Below are 19955 nucleotides of genomic sequence, written 5' to 3' on the forward strand. Positions count from 1 at the left end.
GTATCCACTGTGAGCCTATGGTGAGGCTGTATCTGCCCTGATCTGAGCTGACATCATCCTTTCCATCCCCACGGGTAGAGAAGAGATGCCTGTCTTACCTGGGATGGTATAAGAGCAACTACCACCCTCTGTTGTCTGCCTGAAATACCCCCTGACATGAGCTGCAGTTTCATGGGCATCTTTTATTACTTTCATGAGAGCTGAAGTCCACATTTGGTCTCACACCCAATTACCCCATTTGTTCACTGGCACCACTGAACAACATCAGAAGGGGTGTTAAATTAAATTTGTATTTGCTCTGCTCTGGTAAAGCAACTCCACAGAGGTGGAGGAGTTAGCAGGGGACAGAAAAAATATAGGTAAATAGAGCCTTTTGAGGAAGGAGGAGAAAAATTAAAGCTTTGTTCGGGTGCCCCTGGTTTGGGTGACAGGCTACAAAAAATGAAAGCTGGGACTTTCAAAGGATGTTTTTGGACAGAGCAAATGTGCTTTGGTGGTTTTAATTTATTCAGGCTCCTTTGAAAGCGGCAGCCAAAAATCTGCTTCCTACAAATACATTTGGTTTTGGCAAAGTGGAGAATTCTGCTGGTCACAGGGGCTGATTTGACACAGTCAGGAGAACTGAAGCATGAGAGAAAAGCCCCAAACTGAAGTGTCTGTTACAACAGAAATATTTAAGGAAAATGCTCCACTTTCCTTGGGAGTTGATGCACCTGATGAGCTGCCCCCTCCTGAGGTCTGCTCTTGCTACAACTTTATGAGGGATAAAAAACTACTTCCCATCAAACTTGGCTTTTCTTACACCTCTATTTGCAGGAGTTAAATGCTTTTTCAAGAGGCATTAGTGTAGCTGAAAACATTCTTTCCCTCCATGTTTTAAAGAGGTAATTTGACCCCTGGCTGCTGCCCCGGTATGAAGCAAGGTGGGAGCAAGAGGAGCCAGAGGCTATGGGTCTACACTTCAGGTCAAATCATCTGCATGGACAGCACAGCTCTGCCCAGTCTGTCAGTGACAGACCCAGTCGACACTCTTGGGATACAAACTTATCACCTACCCCAGAGTCTGTCTGGATTTTTTGGTCCTAGGCAATATTGGAGATTAGATCTGGATATCATCCCTCCCTAATGCTCAGGACAATAGCAGTGGGTCCAAAAGATTTATTTGGTTTGGAAAAAAAAAAAAAAAAAAAGGTGATTTAAGGTAAAAAAACCAAGGAAAATCACCAAAGGGTGAATGATGGGCCATTTCAATAAGATCGAAACTGTTCAATGCAGTAATTTTGAAGCTGGTGAATTTTGGTTACTTGCAAACCCTGCATTTTTGGCAAGTTCATCTATCCCCCCTCAGGTCCAAAGAGAATATAAAACCCCTGCTTACACCTGCTCTGCCTCCAGCAGTTCAGCATTTTTCACTTGTTACATTCTCACTTGATAACCAGTTTTGAACTGAGGGCTTGAGGTTAGAACTTGGTGATCAGAGATTTTTTCCTAGACACAGCTTGTGTTAATCAAGTTTTTGTCAAAGATCCATGTAATTCATGGTGTATGAACACACCAGGAGTTCATACAAAGTTTTTATTATTCTCTATTGTCAAAGTTAGACCAAAATGCTCTCCAAAAAGAAAACCCCGAAATTTGTGAATAGAGTTTACACTTCACTGCAGATCAATGAGGAAACAATATAGATCAAAAATAATCCTGTGAATTTGGCCTTTATTTTCTCCCAGCCAGCAGCATTTAGCCAATATTTTGTCCTCTTTAAACAAGTGCTATTAAAAAGTAAACGAAAAATGCTCGCCTTATAGGAAGTGCTTAAACAGGAAATTCACCTTCAGATCATTTCCCAGCTGTTATAAAATTAGCTTTAGCAGAGAAGGGAGAAGTGGAGTGGTGAAGTGCACAATCATTTCTCTTCCTCAGAAACACCTTTAGGATGCTGACCCAAGAAGAGCATCTAGCTACCAGCTGAGGCTGGGAGGGTGGCTGTAACTTTGATACTAGCTACTAAAATTGAGAAGGAAGGGGGAATAAAAGCAAAAGAGGTCACAGTTCTGTAACACTGACAGTAACACACAGGTGATGGGTGCTGTCAACATTATAAACTATATACAAGACAAAGCAGGGCTCTTTCTTTCCCCAAAGAACGCAACAACAACAAAAAAAAGGTGAATATAACACAGTTGGCACCTTATCTTGGGGATGAGGAGAGGGGGCTCCTCCTGAACGTTACAGGCTTAACTCATGGCAGTCCAGAGGACAGCTCATCTGTCTGAACATAAATCCTCTCCCCCTTCCTCCTTAAACAGTTAGCGAAGACCAGGCCGGTAGCAATGTCTGATGCAATCGTGGTGCTAATAAGACGTTAATAAACGCAAAGTCTTCCCTGAAAGGGAGCACCTTACTCCAGGAAGAGATGGGGGTGCGTGGGGATTCAAGGAGTGACATGTCTAGTGCCAACCTCTGGTGCATCTTCTCGTGGGCAGTGGTAGCTCCTCTGGCAGTCAGTTGGGCAGGGTGTCGAGCCCGAGGGACGCGGCGTGCTGCTTTGCCCGGAGCCTTAGGTTCTCAATACTCGTCGTTTTACTGTTCAGGCTTGGAAGGGAGCTGGAGGCCTGCAGGATGGGTGAGGACCAGACCTGCTGAGCGTGGGAGAGCGACTGGTAATAGGACTGACAGTGCAGAGAGCTCAGTGGCGCCATGTTGACGTTCATGCCCAAGTAGGGCATGGCAGACGGTGTCCCCATTTCAAAGGAGGAGTAATGGACCAGGTTGTTGGTGGCTGCCATGTGCTGGCGGAATTGCTCCTGCAGGCGGAAGAGGCTCAGGGGTGAGGAGGAGTAGGAGTGAGTCTGAGCCAGGCCACTGCTGGATGAAGGCGTCACAGTCGCGCTGATAGGGGACTCTGTAGCAGGAGACAGAAGGGATGGGGGTTATTCCTACAGGCTGGATGCAGGTGCTGCTTTGCACCCCATTACAGCTGGGACAGCAGCATGGGCTTCTCTCTTGCATTGGTGGGCAAGTGAGAGGGGTTGTGACAGCTCATGAGAGCTAAACGTGTGTCTGTTCCATACTTGGCACCTTACAGTATAGAAATGGGGCTGAGCTCTTTGCTCTGGCTTTCCTGATGCCGCTGGGCACTGTTCTCCCCAAGATCTCACCTAAGGAGAAGGTATTTGCTCTTTCTGCAATAGACATCATACGCTCTGTGGGTTCTGTTTAGTGCTGAGGACAAGAAGACAAATGTGGGCAGCCTACCTGTGAGCACCCACACCACAGGGAATGTGGGACTATACCCAACCACCAACACCCCCCTTGGAAACGCCAGGTCCTGACACCAACCCTCAGGAAGATGCTGCCCCTCACCTGCTTTTGGGCTCGCTCTCTTGCAGTTCAAAGCCTTGCTGTCCACACCAGGGCTCTTGTCCACTTTAGCCTCATCCAAGGTGCTCTTAAACTCCTCCTCTCTGTCGGTCTGGTCCTCTGGTGCCGATTCACTGGCCGACTGCTCCGACAGGGTCAGGTTGAGGTCTGTGCCAACCTCGCTGGGGAGGCTCTGGACCTTCTCGGTGTCCGGGGTGGTGGCCTGGGTCTCCAGCACAGGCGGCTCTGTCTTGCCCTCGCTGTGGTTCCCTTCACAGTCCTTCTGCTTCTGCAGCTGCTCTTTCTGCAGGCTCCGCTGCTTCTTCCGGAACTTGGCTCTCCGGTTCTTGAACCAGACCTTCAGTGCCACAAACAACAAGTGAGAAAAACCAGTGAGAATCCTGCTTAATGCCAAATTCAGCATCATTCAGCCTGGGAGCTCGGGAACCCCAAGTAATGAGGTACTGCAAGCCCGAAGGTCACTCCACTTTGCTGGACCTTAGAGCTCTACTGTTTTCAGTGTATCTACCAGTAACACATCAAACATATTTTAAAAAAAATATCCAGCCTCTATGTTGATTCTTTAAGACACTCCATTGCTGGTGGGTTTTTTGGTTTTGTTTTTTTTTTTTCTTCCTAAATTTGTTAGGCAGTTGCACCCAAACAGAATGTCTTGCAGCTGTAATGTTTGATGACACTACGTTGGCTAACACTCTGTTAGTTTCTAAAACCATTTGGTTATGAGTGGTGCCAACACTTAAAGTAAGTCACAGGCGTAGGCTGTTATCTGGGAACTGAATTTAGGGAAGGAGGAGAGAATCCTTACATTTTTCAGCCTAAATCAGTAGACATGGATTAGAAGAAATATATTTGCAAATCTTGTTAGTGTTGTTTGGCTAGTTAGATAAGGAAATAAACATTTTTTAGATCAAAATGTCTTGATACTTATGTAAAAGAACTATTTTTTTTTACTACTTTTTCTCTTAACAGTGAAGAACTTGCTATTTGTCTTTTAAAGCCCAGCAATGTAAGAACCTCCCCACCAGCAGGTTATGAACTAGCACATTGCACTAGTTGAAACTAAAGAAAAAAACAAAACCAAACAAAAACCCGAAAACCAAACCCAAACCTTGGCCTGAGATGTTACAAATATTGACACTGGTGGAAAAGAGCAGCTGGAATTACTTGGGTCTCTACTCTTCTGAGAAAGCCAGAAAAGCCTTGCAAATAAATTAGTAGACTTCTATTGCTGTTTCTAAAATTTCCCCCAAAGAAATGTGAAAGAACAAATGAAAACCAGTGTACACTTCAGACAATCCTAAATTTAAAAAATGTGTATGTGGATTAAAAGTTTCTTTAACAGACGTATGAATTTGGATGATTTTAGCCTCCCTGCCCCCACCTTCGACAGCTTTACTGCCCAAAATCTTTGGTTGCACTGGAAGAACACTGAAAGGTCAAGGGAGCTGTCAACCCTCTGGGAGCCCCACTATATTCTTTTAAACATCCCCACTCACAAACCCACGAAATAGCAGTACCTGGACTCTGGCTTCAGGTAGGTTTGTGCACATAGCCAGCCGCTCTCTCATCACCACATCTGGGTAGTGAGTCTTCTGGAAGGTCTTCTCCAGTGCCTCCAGTTGCTGGGCAGTGAAAGCCGTGCGACTTCGCCTTTGTTTGCGGTGCTGGGATCCATAACGTGCCTCCAAAATGATGTCTTGAAATGTACAGCCGTTGGAAGACAAGAAAAGTGGCCAATTTAATTATTGGAATTTGTATGTTGACAGCTGAATAAAGCACTGGCTAACATCAGACGAAACTATGAAATGGTTTTTTTCTTGCTTTGGAGCTAAAAAGACACATACACACGTTTTGCTGGATAATTGAGGTGTCTGAGGAGGCAAAACCATGGCAGGGGGGTTGGAACTAGATGGTGTTTGAGGTCCCTTCCGACCCAAACCATTTTATGAGTCTGTGATTCTGGAATTCTGTTCTGGAGAGGGAACCTCTTTCTATGACAGCTGTGGAAACTGCTGAGACTCTGGTGCTAAATTTCGTTGAAATAAGTCAATCTGCTCCAACATCAGTGGGCCAGGACACACAGATGCCCTGACCCTACCATGGCCTAAGCATCTTTCATTAAGAAACACAATTAAAAACAATGTGGGAAGATCCCCCATTGTACTTCTTTAGTGACTCACATGTAGCTCACTGTAGTATTCAAGGCATGATACTGGACAGCTGTTCTGGTCTCCAGTTCAGCAAAGCATTTAAGCTCATGTGCTTATGTTCATCTAGCTTGAAAGCTTTGCTGAGCACAGACACTCTCCAGCATCTGGGGTGGAAACAACAGCCAGGACCACGTCCAGCCCCACTGACTGCAAGCCCAGAGCTCATGTGCTGAGCTCTTCTCAGTAGAGCATCTACTCACAAGGCCTAACTTTACAAACTGTGCTTGGAAAATTGAGGGCAGAGAAGAAATTCAGACTGGGGAAAATCTGAGGCCAAGAGTAAAGGGCTTATTATTTTACCAGAGGCGTTATTATTGCACAACAGTTAGTGGGAGTAGAAAGATCTTAAATCAATGAAAATAAGTTACTTGAAAATGAAAAAAACCCACCCTTTATTATGCAAGTTGGGACATGCTGTGCTACAGCCTTGGAATGAAACAGTCTGGCGAGAGGTTTGCTCTCAAAAAGGAAATGCAGAAAGAGCAGTGTCTGGTATCATTTTTAATTCAGTTAAGAATGTGACTTCCAGTAGAAGAGAGGAACGAGCACACAAGAAAACAACCAAACAGGGAGAAAAGTTGGAATTATCACACGCAGGGCCAGATGAAGGCTCTGGCTGCTGTTTACTTGTGTTTTTGTCACGAGCATCGTGACATGAATCTAAACAATAAAACAAAACCTGCTGTCAGGCCAGCCCCAGCACCACACAGCCAGGTCCCAGATATGCTGGCTAACGAGCGTAGCAAATCAGCTTTGCACCACTCAAACATTCCTCTTCCAAAATTTCCAGCTGTTTCATTCTAGGTCAGCATTTGCAGTGCCTTTCTGGGGGATTGCCAAAGCCGTGTGGTTTTGGCAACCTGGCAAAGATGTGATCAGGCTAAAGGTCTTCAACGATACAGTGTTGGTTGCATACAAGGGACTTTTGTGCTCGAGGTATCGGGGCAGCTCGGGGAGTTCAAACGCCGGTGGTAGCTGCCCCTTTTGGAGGCAAAGGGACCATCCTTGATGCATCCAGGCACAGCTCACAGTGCAGCCAGGCGAGGAGAGGGGATGTTGCAAGACAAGAAATGAAATTGAAGCTGCCCCAAAACATTTTAAAAAGCTAACATTTGTGTTTCAAGTGCATGAAAACAGGGGAAAGGGCACTGGTTAAACACCCTACCTGCAGGCTGGAATATTCCCGAATTTCTAGAGTAGAGGTTAGACTTACCAGCTCCCCAGAGGCAGCAGCTCATGCATTAAGTTTGGCCACTCCAACGAGAGCCAACCAGCAATTATTTTAATGTTTTAACTATGTTTTCAGGCTTTGTGCGAGAAGGAGAATATAAATTGCAGGTGAGGCTCTGCAGTTACAATCAGAAACCTCTGTTTTCTGACTTAAGGTCATTTGCTTTTATGCTGCTTTATTCTGACTGTCCCTGGAAGGCAAATGAGATCTATAACCTGCACTGAAAGATATTCAGAAGTAACAGAATGTGAGGCAACTGCAAAGGAAACAGCTCGTAGGTATATAATGCCTACCCTGCCTATGATAAGCAGACAAGGGGACTGTGGGATTTAATTTGGAAAGTCTTCCAGGTGGGTTATTAATTTTAAAGATAAGAGGTCAGGAAACCAATTGAATCTCCCAGTCAAGAATATGAGAATAGATTTTTTTATTCTTTTTTTTTTTATCTTCCTGTGCTTTATCCTAGTTAGGGTCAAAGACATTAAGTCCTCCATGCTCTACCCTAAAAGATACAGGTGATCACAAAATTCTTTCAAGGGATCCTTGCAGCAGGAAAGGGGCACCTTGAGACCCATGGTCTGCAAGGCACATTGCAGAGTTCAGGGCCTTCTGCTCCCATCTGACCACCTACATACTGAAAAGGTGAGGGAACAAGGGGATGGACGACCAGGACAAGGGAAGTGCCCACCTGTCATCATTCTGCAGCCCAGCAGTAGAGCCAGAATTAGAGTCAAGGTCTCCTTAATTCCTCTTTGGTTGTTTATTGATGAGGACAGTGACTCCCTTCCCTCCCCTGTGCTGCCCCAGAGATCCCACAGCTACAGGGTGGTCGGAGGAATCAGTGGTCTGAGGAGGTCACTACTGACAGCTGGATAAGGGAACATTGCTGGCATGAAGATTTGACAGTCAGCTGTGGTTCAGTGATCTGAAGAGTCTGAGACCTTTATCATCATGCCTTTGTGGGCTACTCTCCTGGGAGGACCTTCCTGAAACTTGTGCATCCTTATTTTGGCGTAGGCCCTTATCTGTTAAATTTAGACCACAAGTTTTCTGGATAGATAATTTATTTCACCTACTCTAGGCTAGGATTCACTCTACATCTTTTTTTTCCCTACATTTTTCTTTTCCCTTTGATATCAGACAACTAGAAAGCTATCATAGAACAGAGGCATATTTTCAGTCAGTCAGGGAAGATTATTCCATTCTGAGGTGGTTTCTAGAATCACATCTATAGTAACTTTTTGCTCTGGCTTCTGTGTCCTGGTTGTCAGGTCTGCTCTACCTCACTGCATCCATGTCCTGACCAAAACAGTGATGTTGCAGCTGCTGCTCACTTGCATTGCAGAAGCCTTTGATGATCTCAGCCAGGTCTGGATGTTTTGTGACAGGTTGAAATTTAGAGCAGATACATGTGCCCTACCATACCAAATATTCTCAGGTCTCCATCTATTATTTTTGAACAATTCCCCCTTCCAAATCGTAAAATACTACTTGGACTTTGCACTTCCTTCTAAAGACAGCATTGATGCAGTGCAGTTACAATCATGGCTGAACACAGAAAACCAGCTCAGATGCTCTGGACCAGCAGCTCCTGTCCCACTGTCCCACCATCGACAGTGCTGTGTAAATAACACAGTGTGGGCAAAGTCACACAGACTTGATTGGAGCCTGAAAAGGCTCTTTTATGGAAGGCAGCAGGGCCTGCATGAAAATGTCACTCTAGTCAAGGTCTAGGATTCCCCAGGAAAAAATAGATCAAGGTTAAACCCAAAGAAGATCCAAATGAAGACTGTTTGCCAGGGAGAAAGAGTGGTTTGTAGGACAGAAGTGAAAAATATCTGCTTGAACGGACAACATGGAAAAACAAGCTATGGCCTGGGATGGCAGGAGATGGCTGTCAGGGGATGCAAGATCTGGACCCCTTGGTAGGGGAGTCCAATTCACTGCTTGCTCATGTTTGTTGTGTTCTTATTTGCTAACAAGAAAGTAAAATTTTCTGCTATTTTCTGCCCCCCCTTTTTAAAACATATTTCAGTGTCTTTTTAATTCTCCCTTTTCAGTCCCATATAGTGGGGCTGCACCCACCTCACCCCTGAGCCTCCCAGCCGCCGGAGGCCGGTCTGCAGCAAGGTGCAGTGGCCCTCTGACAGCCAGCACTGCAGGGCAAGTGTCCCCTGCAGAGCCTGGCCACATGGCCAGTGAAGAGGAGCACAACATACCAGCTGGCTGTGTCACACGCCAACTCACAGAGGAGTTTCCCTCAATGCAAGCAACAAGGGTTTTGTGGCTCTGGTTTGTTTCTTTTTTTTTTTCCCCTCCCCAGGGAGCAGCAAAAGCCATGAGTTGTTCTTACCAGCCAGTCTCTCTGCCAGGGTGAGGGCGTGCACCGAGGGCCGGTAGTCGGGGGCGTGCTGGGCTTGCTGAGCTGCCTGCTGGTGCAGGTTGTACATGGCACTCAGCGAGTTCATGGCGTGCAGGGAGTAGCCGTTCACTCCATAGTGCTGCATGGTGACATAAACCTGAAAAACATCAGCCGGAGGAGAAAGGGACTTAGGGATGTGTTGTCCCAGCATCCTGGTGTCTCAGCAGAGCTCTGGAAATGCTGAACTCAAAATTAAGCTGCTGCATGCAAAGCAGCATGTCCAACCTCTTAACTCCAACAGGTTCTGGGATGGGAATCAATTCCTATACCAACACTAGTCTGGCTTCCAAGCTTAAAGCCCAGCATCTGACTAAATCCCACTCAAGATATGCTTATCAAAAGATGGGAAAGTTTTTTCACACACCACAATAAAATTCAGCATGTTACTGTGACTTCTAATGAATTGACCTAGCTCTATCCTAGGACCAACTGGGATTTTGTCCCTATCATTGCTTACAGTGGGCTGTTTCATAATCCCATTGCTGTAATATCAAATAATCTTTCCGATCTGAACCCACTCATGTGTAATTTGTTCCCATTCATTTTTCTTAAGGTTCTTCTTAAGAAAACACAAATGATACAGAAAAGAAAAAGAAAAAAAAAAAAAGGCATGTGGTGTAAAAGAAAATAAATCTGTAGCGTAATAGCACACCAAAAATGTTATGGTTAAAGAGGGAATAAGGTTTGCAATAAATACTGACATTTCATAGCTCAATAGCAAGGAAATTATTTCAGAAAACTAATGGCTTTTTTTTTTTTTCTAGTGTGGGCTCTGCATGAAACTTCAAGCTCTTTTTCCTTACAGACCATCTGTAAAACTGAGCTAATATTGATCTCAAAAGCCGAGCGATGCTTCATTCATCCCTGCTGTAAATGACTGAGGGCCTCCAGGATGCCGTTTCTGCAGTTTGTAAGACATCAGAGAGGAAGTTGTGAAACATTAGCCACAAAATAAATTTTTTAAACCGCCGTTTACATCAGCAAGTCATCATCTGGAAAGTCAGTGCAGTGAATGAACGTTCAGAGAAAGAGGGGCAGCTGGACTAACTTAAGGAAAGCAGACGTCTTTTCTAGGCAACCTCTTAGAAAACAATTAAAACGCTGGGGGGAGGTGGTTCAACACCCATGGTTGGGTTTCAGGAGAAACCTGATGTGTTGAACAGCAAAAATCTGGAAGAGCAATTATCTGTTGTATTTTCTGTACTGAGAAAACACCTTCATTTTTGCCCATGATTTATACCGTGGAGGACAGACTCAGGGGGAAGAGGGAGAGATGGAAATGAATTGGTCCCATTACCCCTCCTGCTCTGAACTCCCATTCTCTCCGTCTTGATGTAGGAAGCACAAACTTGGAGTGACCCTGTTTAACATCCAGAGACCAAGCTGTAGCTGCTTGGAAAAGCAGTTGAATTTTTTACTAGAGGGTCTGGCAGTGACCTGGGGCATCTTTTGACTTCACCCTCACAAGCATCTCTCTTGGAGGAGGGAAGTCATGCAGCTGGAGTTGGGTAAAATGCTCTGCCAGCTCAGGGATGACCATTGTTGCTCTGGGATGTTTGGGGGTTTTTTTGACTGAGGGATTTTGGGGAATCAGTGTGAGTTCTGCTTTTGGGATTGTCTTCTCAAAGAGGCTGTAGTAACTATAAACCCCTAATTTGAGAATCTAGCATTCAACCTCATTCCTGTTTCCCCAAGTCCCTTGTCCTTCACCACTGCATCATTTCAGCACTGAGAGCGCTGATGGAGGGTGACAGATCCAGGTGTGGTGACACCACAAAGATGTAATACACACCCTGATGCCCTTCATCTGCTTTGTGTCTACCTATTCACCCACTCTGGATTCACTCCCCTTATCCTAAGCTGTGAAAATGGACATGTTTTGTTCAGATGCTGACTTAACACAAAAATGCCATAGCTCTGCTCTAACACAGCCTAGGGAAGACCTAAGCAATGCCAAAATTGTTTGCTGGTTCTCTGATCAAAGTGAGGAACTTCACCCGCCAACAGATTTTTGGCATTTGTATTTATTTTCCCCACAAACCACCCTGGGTTCACAGTGAAATTATAGCTGTGATGTTGCTTTCCTGGACTGCACAGCTTTGCTGCTGGTGGCATGTCTTAAGGGACAGGAGCGTGTCCCAGTGACATGTCCCCTTAACGTGGCCACAGAGGACATCTCCCATCACCTGGGGAATACTTGCAGGTCTCTGACTCGGACGCAATTCTGGGTGGTTTCAGTGACATCTGTGGCACAGCCTCACCCTACCCTTGGTGTGGTTTATTTCCAGAGAGCATCATCCCAGCCTGCAGCAGGGCAGTGCCAGCACACACCGAGCTGGCTCAGAGGGCAGCAGTGCTCAGCCAGTCTCCCTCGTCAGTGAGTCCGCTGCAGCCGGGTGGAAAGTTGTTCCCTGCTTCTCACAGAGGAGAGGGATGGGCTTTTCTGGCCAACACAATCAGCAAACCAGAGATTTGCAACTTTGTTTTGCCTCCTCCCCTCCCACCCCCTAACTTGTGAACCAGCTGGCTGGTTCCACCAGCTTTGGCCAGCGGGGTGGAGGTCTCAAAGCTTATTAAGTTCCTGCGTGTTTCGTGAAAACCATTCGAGGACACAGAACCTATTAACTGCCCTGGGCTGCTGCCAGACCTCTGTCCTTAATAGATGCAGGAGAATCCACACCGGGGCTCAGCCTTGCCAGAAGATACGTGGGAGGCCAAGTGTCTTTGACTCCCAACTCACAGAAACGCCTGTTTTTCTTTTCTAATCCCCCTTGCATGCCGTCGGGTTGTGTAGCAAGCTGGCACATTAAAGGAAAAATGAAGAGGGAGAGGAGGGGAATTTTCCCATACTATTCAGTCTTCCAAGGACACTGCCAATGGTGTTGTGTCTGGAGCCCAGTGTTTCCACTGAAACACTTTCTCCAGGAATATTTCAACTTATTTGATTGCTGAAAGATGATTTTATGTCTATACACGCCTCTGAACGAACTCTTCTGGGTGACCTAGAAGAAAGTGCACCAAAAAAAAAAAAAAAAGGAAAAGAAAAAGGACTTCATTAGGATGGACTCAGGACAGGAGTCAATGCCCATCACAGCTTTGGTGGTAACTGCCTGGTACAATGCAGTGCAGACAACAGGCAGAACTTCCTACTCACTTGTGCAGCAAATGTATCATCCCAGATTCAGTATAAAAAAATGAGGGAATTTACTGAGTGAGACTGTTCAGCCTAGTAAGCAAAGTTAACTGAGACCACAAACAGCTCCTGTTTAACTGTCAGCTCCGAGCTCACTCCAACCCCAATAAATTAAATATTTAAAAGACATCATGCAGCAATTTTTTTTAATGGAGAAAGCCATTCATCAAGCCACTGCTGTGTTTCACAAGCTGTCGAATAGTGCTTACACTGGTTAAAATAATCTTTATATTTCATTAAGCAACCAAATAAGCTGATCCCTTCCCACTGGCTGTATAGATGGTTTTAATTTTCAAAATCTGCAAATGCATCTTTTATGTCTCTGGGTGGCTGGAGGGCCTTGGGAACAGCCGCAGCCGGGAGGAGGATGAGAGCAAAGTTCGAACTCCTGCTTAGTGGAAGAGAATGAGAGGGTAATGTAGGGCCCATCCTGCAAGAAAGGGGATGCCTCATCCTGCTTTTGTGCATTAGAGATCATTGAAGAGTTGGGAGCAGTGGAGAAAGGAGATGGGAGCTGAGGAAAAGTGCAGGAAAACAATAGGTGAGAGAAAAATACCAGTGGCAAGAGTCTGTGGGCTGATCCTGCAGCGTTTGCTCAGCACAGGGGGTGGGTGCTGCCATGCAGTGCCCAGGGCTGGTACCTCCTGGGGCAGGTGGTTTCCTTCTGTGGCCCTGAGGGGCCGTGCATCAGTGACTCTCTCATCCCCAGCATCACAAGACTGGCTCTCTCCCAGCTGCCCACATTTCACAGCTCCAGGCTGTGAGGTCTCCCCGCCACGCCCTGTGCCAGACCCTGCTGGGGTTCCCCCTCCTTCTGCCTCCGCAATCCTGGCATTGCTACCTCAGTCCCAAAAATTCTCCTATGGCTTTTTACCTCTCACTTATATTTTCACTGTGGAAGACTCATGGCTGCTGTGCCTATTTTTCATCCCAAGCCTGCAGACCTCTCAGACTGCAGGGGTTGTGTCCTTCTAAGATCCAGCCTCACAGAGAGGACACAAGATTCCCCTTAGCTTTAGCTGATGCTGTCTGTGAGAAGTCCAGGTTTTTCCACTCCCTGCATTGCTTTGAGACCAGGCAATGTAGGTCTCTGCCCATCACAGACTAGCCCAGGGAGCAGACCACTCCTTATTCAGCTCCTGCTGCTCAATCTGATGCAGAAAAATTTGTACATTTACCAGCCAGGAACAGGAACCCTGTTATCCCAGAACAGATTGGGATAGCTCCAACCAACAACGTGTCTCCCATCCATCCCTTCCCAACACTGGCCTCGGAAGCCTCTGGTTCCCATGAAGTCATATAGCACAAGAGTGGTGCAATTTATCGTGCACCACTTAACGGTGTGGCATGAAGGGGAGATTTGGCTCTGGGTTTTAACATTATCAGCTTTAGCTTCTCAATTTTTCTATTTTCCAACTTTCCCTGTTTAACTGGTACCTAATTTTGTATAATTTTTCATGTAATTCTGCCTTGAGAGAAGATGCGAAGAGAGACCCATGCGTTTCCTCGCCAGGTGAAAACTCCTGTTCTGAATGGCTTGTGTATGTGTGGAAGCGAAACAAATCTGGGAACAATAAAACATCTTTTAAAAATGAGATATTGAAGTTCTTTGAAAAGAACCTTGCAACAAATCATCCATATTTTCCCTTCTATCAGGAGAAAAAAAAAAAACCGCACCCAAACAAAACCATGAAATTCACTCTGGAGCTGTATTAAGCAGACCCAAGAATTTGAGATCAGGGCCATTTTCTGCTCGCTCTTGTCCTCATTTCACTGCCTTACTCCCTCCATCAAAACATCATCAGTCCATACCTGGTTTCACCTGCCAGCCACACACAAAATCTTTAGCAAAATTACAGAACTGACACAACTCATCCCTGCAGCCTGCAAACTCAAATGTCGTTTGTGCTGGCCACAGAGCTTGTGTCAGTGCTGGCGAGCTTGTCCCTGTCCTGATCTGTCCTGAATAAAGGCATCCCCAGCAGATCCCTGTGCCAGCACTGCTCTGAAGGAAAAGAGTTTTAAATCAAGACAGTGGATTTGCTCCCCAAGTCTATACTGAGTGAGATGGAATGATTTTCTTCAATAGCTTATTCTGGCCAGTTTTCCCAGGGAGAAACAAACAAACAAACAAAAAACCAGGACAAGACACTTGCTCTTCTCAAGCAAACTGTTGGGTGAGATGAGTTTGAGGTTGGAAGTAGGACTTGAAGTTTTGCAGGGGCTTTGGACCATTTTCTCTTTTCCCTTCAGTTGGTCCCTCCAAACAGAGAGTCATCCCAAACTCAAAGAAGTACTGAGACTAAATTTGTTGATCTACACAAGATGCTCAGGTGCCATCACAAAGAATGGGGCAATAAAACTCGTAAGTTAAGAACACTGATTTTTCCCTAGAGAACTCAAGAAGAGGATACAGGATACCAGAGTCTGTTTTTTACTGGTAGGCACTGTGGGGTGTTGTTACATTATCACTTCATCAGAGCTGTCCCAATACTGGGAAGGTTGGTGATGGTGGGGTGGGGAGGTGTATGAGGCCTTCTTTATGTGGGAAATAAGCTGTACAAAAAAAGTTAAATCTGGACTTTGGAAAGCCATTGTCAGAAAGGAATTTCAACACTCTAGTTCACTATTTATAAAGAGAGATTCACCACAGATGCATTTGAAGTTTGGAAGAGCTTGGCACGGCCTCGGGTTTGTGCCCTATGCAAGGCACAGCTTGAGCATGGGGAAAGTATCAGTTAAAAAAAACCCTAACACGAAACAAAACTCTGGTACTCTTGATTTGTGTTCAGGGTCCTGCAGGTGACAGAAAAAAAACAGGAGCAGCCCTGTCACATAAAAGGAAAATTGTGGTCCTCAGCCCCAGCACCTGCTAAGGATGGTACAAATCACTACTCGTGTTTATGCAAAGCACAGGAACACACTGTTCATTACTAACAGGTAATAACAGCAAATGGTTTGTGCTACAACATCCCATCCCCCTTATCACCACTGGCAATAAACATCATCAAAAATAAAATCACAACGAAATATCCGCCCCCCTCTCCTGAAGCTGTTCTGCGTTATGATTTTATGCTTTAATTCCTTATTCAGAAACACTTTAAATCAGCAAGATGAATAACGAATCTCTGACTCTGTGTATCTCACATTCTAGGAAAACAGGCTCACTCTATATAAAGAGATTGGGTTTATATATATTTGGTACTAAATGAATTACATACCTGGGGGGTTATGAATAAATGATCCATGCAAGATCATTCAATCTTTTTTTTTTTTATATATCCCTAAATCTTTTAGATATATAAAGGTCCAAAATCACGTAAGATAATAACCAACCTGTTATAAATCAAGTTTTGTTCCTCACGTGAGATTACCGAATGTCTAAGGAAACAATTTCACCTTTCTAGTGGATGAAATATAAATAATTTGAAATACTGCAACACATCATAGTTTCTCATTCAAACGTCAAAGTCTGAGAGCAACATGCACCATAAAAATAGGCTTCCAAAGGACTCTTCTTGTAACTGAAATAAAGGAATTGAGAACAGCTCTCAAAAAAATTCCCGAGACTTCACATTTCTGATCTTCCTGCAATATTTTTACACCCGTGTAAATCCCTGGATTTAAATGGTGTTAATTTCTTACTGCAGGCAGAGATCTTAATTGGACAGGATCTACTTAAACGAGTCATAACTCTCCAAAAGCAAAACCTGACCAATTGCACCAATTCCTGTGGCTCACGTTCAGCTGTAACTAGTGACCTTGGCATAAATAAAGAGACCTTTTTCTTAAAACCAAGAGGACTGCTAGCAGCTGAAATTTGGAAATACTTCCAGTTAGGGACAGCATCATAGTTTTGGGGTAGACCTTGTCAGATAATTGCCTCTGTTGAGGCTGTGCTGCTGATGAGCACAGCAACTGTATCTGTGATGCTCATCTATTTGTAGCGGGAGCATAATAAGGTGCTTGTGAGTTTTATAAAACAAACCTCAGAGCATCCTGCTGGGACAAGGAAGTTTTATTGTAGGACTCTAAAAACTCTGACATCAGGCTGTGAGCAGCTGAGATAACAGGCCCTGCCTCACAGAGGTAACTCTCATCAGCTGCTGCGATTTTTATTTAAGGCTTTTGTGAAATCATCATTTTTCCCCCAAAAGCCCCATACAACAGAACTGAGCCATTGATTAGATGGTTCCTGGCAAAAGACTTTCTAGTGCCTCTGTTTGTAGAGGCAACCTTCAGAGGGGCAGGCTCACTATGCCTAAAGTAAAATAAAGACATCCTGAAAATCTCTGCTTTTGAGTGAGGGATAAGTTTTAGGGCTTGGAGCCCAGCAGCTTGCTATGTCGAGCCAGGTCTGGCATCACTAAACATCACCGTGGTGCTAAATCTGTTGCTTGTCATAATTTACACAAGACAATGAGTGCTTACAGATCAAACCAGGAAAAAATCTCCTTTTCCTCCTTTAGAGCAGCGCTCAAGCCTCAGGAAAAGCTCTTAGAATTTATATTGAAGCATTTTGCTGGCTAAATAAGAAAAGCTCTTAATATGAGCATCACTTTGACTCTAGTTTCTCATCTCATTCTGCTTCCAGCTCAGTCAGCAGCAAAAAAAAAAAAATAAAAAAAAAATAAAAAAAAAAATCAAAAAAAATCATGCATTTAAGATTTCTTATGATTAATAGCACAGCAGAAACTGAACCCTTCAGCCCAGCCCTGCCAACATTGCTGCTGCATGCTCCACATCCATGGCTGTGAAATGCAGCAGCATCCCACTGCAGCCAGGCTCACACATACCTGTGCTGCCCACCTGCCCTCACCTCTCCAGACTTTGCGGCATCTCTGCCTCCAGACTGCCCTGACTTCAAGACTTGGAGTACCCTTAAAGCCTCTGCAATCAAACTACTGAATTCACAAACAGTTTAAAGGGTTTATCTTGGGTGTTTATATGAAAAAAGTACTTTCCCCCATCCCACCCCTTCCAAAACAAGCATGTTTCTGGCTTAGCTGTATTTCCACACGGTTTGTCTGGCTCAGACCTTCCCCTCACTTCTGTGAAAATGGCTTTGCTTGAGAAGCATCATTTTGTTTTCCCTAACGCTGGCAAAGGGAATTTTCCAAACCAGACTTCCCAAACCCTGCCCTTCCCCAGGGCTGCTGGCAGCATGAGGGTGGCTCGCTGCTTGCTCTCTGCCCCCCAAAACGGCTTTTGCCTGCAGCATATTTGACTGCAGATTTCTTCCAGGAGCGAACTGACCGGCTTGAAGGCAGCTTTGTGGGGCTGCTGTTGGGGGTTCAGGAATCTCCACTGTCCCTGGAAGATGGAGCGATATCCTGGAGGATTTTACCCATGGCATAGTCCTGTCAAAAAATGTTTCAAGCCTGTGACATTTAGTGACAATGACCTCTGTCTGTCCTGAGCACCACAACCACGACGCTGATCTTACAATGTAGCCCTGAGCCCTAACAAGGGAGATCAGACACTGCAAGAAGCGCTTGCAGTCCTGACAGATAAGCTCTGTAAAGATTTGCTGAGGCAGTTAAAGACATTCCTAGTCCTGCCCCTACTGCTCTCAGGTGCTACAAAAGCCTGGAAGCCAGGCTGGCAGAAGGGAAGCCAGGCTTGCTCCGGGCACTCCCAGTGCAATGCCTCAGCTCCAAGGGCAGCAATTGGAATGAGGCATGGAGGGAGGGTGATTTCTCCACCCACCATCACTACTCCTCAAGTAAAAAGTTGGAGCTGTATTTCTGGGTGTTAAGCTGAGAGCAGTTAGGTACACACACAAGGAGGAGAGCAACATGTTTTAGTGAAATGCACAAATGTGGTTTGTGCTGCTTTCTTGGAGTTTAACCCAGCTGGCACGAAACTATTTTCCTAGGTGCTCTTTCAGCTGGTTAGTTGACAAGCTGTGAGGCTGTGACAACCAAGTGCAATTCTGCTTGAGGATGATTTGGAGAAATATAAAGAACAAGCAAATTTTGAAAGCAGCGGAGTTGAGAGCATGAACCCAGGATGTTTCTGCAAGTCCAGATACACCCTGGCTCTGCCCCTGAAGATGGTTTTTACAGCACTCAAAACAACAGTCACAAAACACATGGTGGCAACTGCTTCTGCTCAGACTAAGATCAACTATAAGGCAAAATGACAAACAAATCCTACTTTAGTCAAAAAGAAAAAAAATAAATTCTGAAGGGCAGTTCCAGCAAGCCATGCAATTGTGAGGCCCTTCTAACACCTTAGAAGTATTAAAGTAATACCTAAGCCAGAAATTTTAAGTTTTCCTTCAAGTGATAACACTCATCGTCATCCTGCCACTTAAAAAAAAGCCGTTTGAATTCAGTGGCTTTCACAGGGTGGGGCTGGGGAGGGGGGGGAAGACTCGTGCCACCTTAAAACAGGGCCACGAACTGGAGTCAGCAGCAGTGGTGCCAGGGGCTGGGGAGCACCAGGGCTGCATGTAATGCTTCCTTTCCCGTAAGCGTTTGGATCCATACACCGAATTAACTGCGGCTGCCAAGGTAAGCAATGTAGTTTGGCCACCAGCAGGTGATCTGTGCTTTAAAGGGCTGTAAAGCAGGCAGAGCAGCTAAATGTTCACTGGGTTTTGAGGGGAGATGTGGGGTCCTTCAGCAGAAGCATGTCTGCTCGCTCCCCCCGGTGCTGAGGACATGAGCTTCCCACAACTCCCTTTGGGGGAACATTTTCTGCCCACCAAGATCTATCAGCTGATCTACCCCAGTGTCACTGTCACTCTTTCTTTGGAAGGTCCTAGTGGAGCTCCCAAGCATCAACCCCCACACTTTTCAGTTTTGGAGCAGCATTTCTCGAATCAATATTTGCTCTGGCTGTACAGAGGCTAAAGTTGGTCCTAAGAGAGCTGTGCCAGCAGCTACCAGGAAGAAATCACATTCTTATTGTCTTCTACCTACAACTCTTGGCTGTAAACACCCATTTCCCACCCTTTGGAGAACTGCTGGTCCATCCTGCTCCCAGCCCCCCTCAGAGACGCTCTCCTTCCCAGGAGCTATATCTGTACCAGACCTGCTTTAGAAAACATGAGGAGTCTGATCCAAAACCTAATGAAGTTAAAGGGGGGAAAAAAAAAAAATCAATTTCAATAGCTCTTAAAAGTGAAATAAACTGGTGAGAAAAGTTCCAGGGTTTGGCTAACCCAGTGCACCACAAATTAATTCCTGAATATTTAGTTACATTTACAAGTTCTCCACCCTCTTCACAACAAGCATATTTTAATGGAAATTCCCCCAAAGTTAGCTTATCATTAGGTGTATAGGATTGGAAAATTTTGGATTTATTGAATCCATGTTCTTCAGCATTTTCCCTACTCCTGTGTTTTTCCAAGTGAAGCGAGGTAGCTGTAAATGTGTTCTGTTTAGACACGAGTGGTGGAAATCAGCACTCAACCTTTTGAAAAGGTTTAAACCCAACTGACATTTGTCAGTGGCTCTGCAGATGCATTTCCAACTTGACGAGCTGAATTTTGGGATGCCACTGAAAAAT

General features: G+C 45.2%; 1 protein-coding gene across 1 annotated transcript; it reads right to left on the reverse strand.

Annotated features, from left to right (window-relative positions):
* Nucleotides 1-1620: 1620 nt before the first annotated feature.
* Nucleotides 1621-13690, reverse strand: DMBX1 (diencephalon/mesencephalon homeobox 1). The gene is made up of 5 exons (XM_032696670.1): nucleotides 13616-13690; nucleotides 9176-9341; nucleotides 4899-5077; nucleotides 3364-3718; nucleotides 1621-2902 (listed from the first exon to the last, which is right to left on the reverse strand). Exons 2-5 carry the CDS (start codon nucleotides 9327-9329, stop codon nucleotides 2502-2504), a joined length of 1089 nt encoding a protein of 362 aa, XP_032552561.1. The 5' UTR covers nucleotides 9330-9341; nucleotides 13616-13690; the 3' UTR covers nucleotides 1621-2501.
* Between the last annotated feature and the right edge of the window lie 6265 nt (nucleotides 13691-19955).

Source organism: Chiroxiphia lanceolata, chromosome 9 (assembly GCF_009829145.1).
Source record: "Chiroxiphia lanceolata isolate bChiLan1 chromosome 9, bChiLan1.pri, whole genome shotgun sequence".
Lineage (NCBI taxonomy): Eukaryota > Metazoa > Chordata > Aves > Passeriformes > Pipridae > Chiroxiphia > Chiroxiphia lanceolata.

Bases quoted from the DNA above. Each gene is read 5' to 3' on its own strand.
- DMBX1 (XM_032696670.1), bottom strand. From the start codon at position 9,329: ATGCAGCACTATGGAGTGAACGGCTACTCCCTGCACGCCATGAACTCG. The intron at 5,078-9,175 runs GTAAGAACAACT...GTACATTTCAAG, and splicing joins CCTGGCAGAGAGACTGGCTG to ACATCATTTTGGAGGCACGT. The intron at 2,903-3,363 runs GTGAGGGGCAGC...CTCCTGCTACAG, and splicing joins GAGAGCGAGCCCAAAAGCAG to AGTCCCCTATCAGCGCGACT.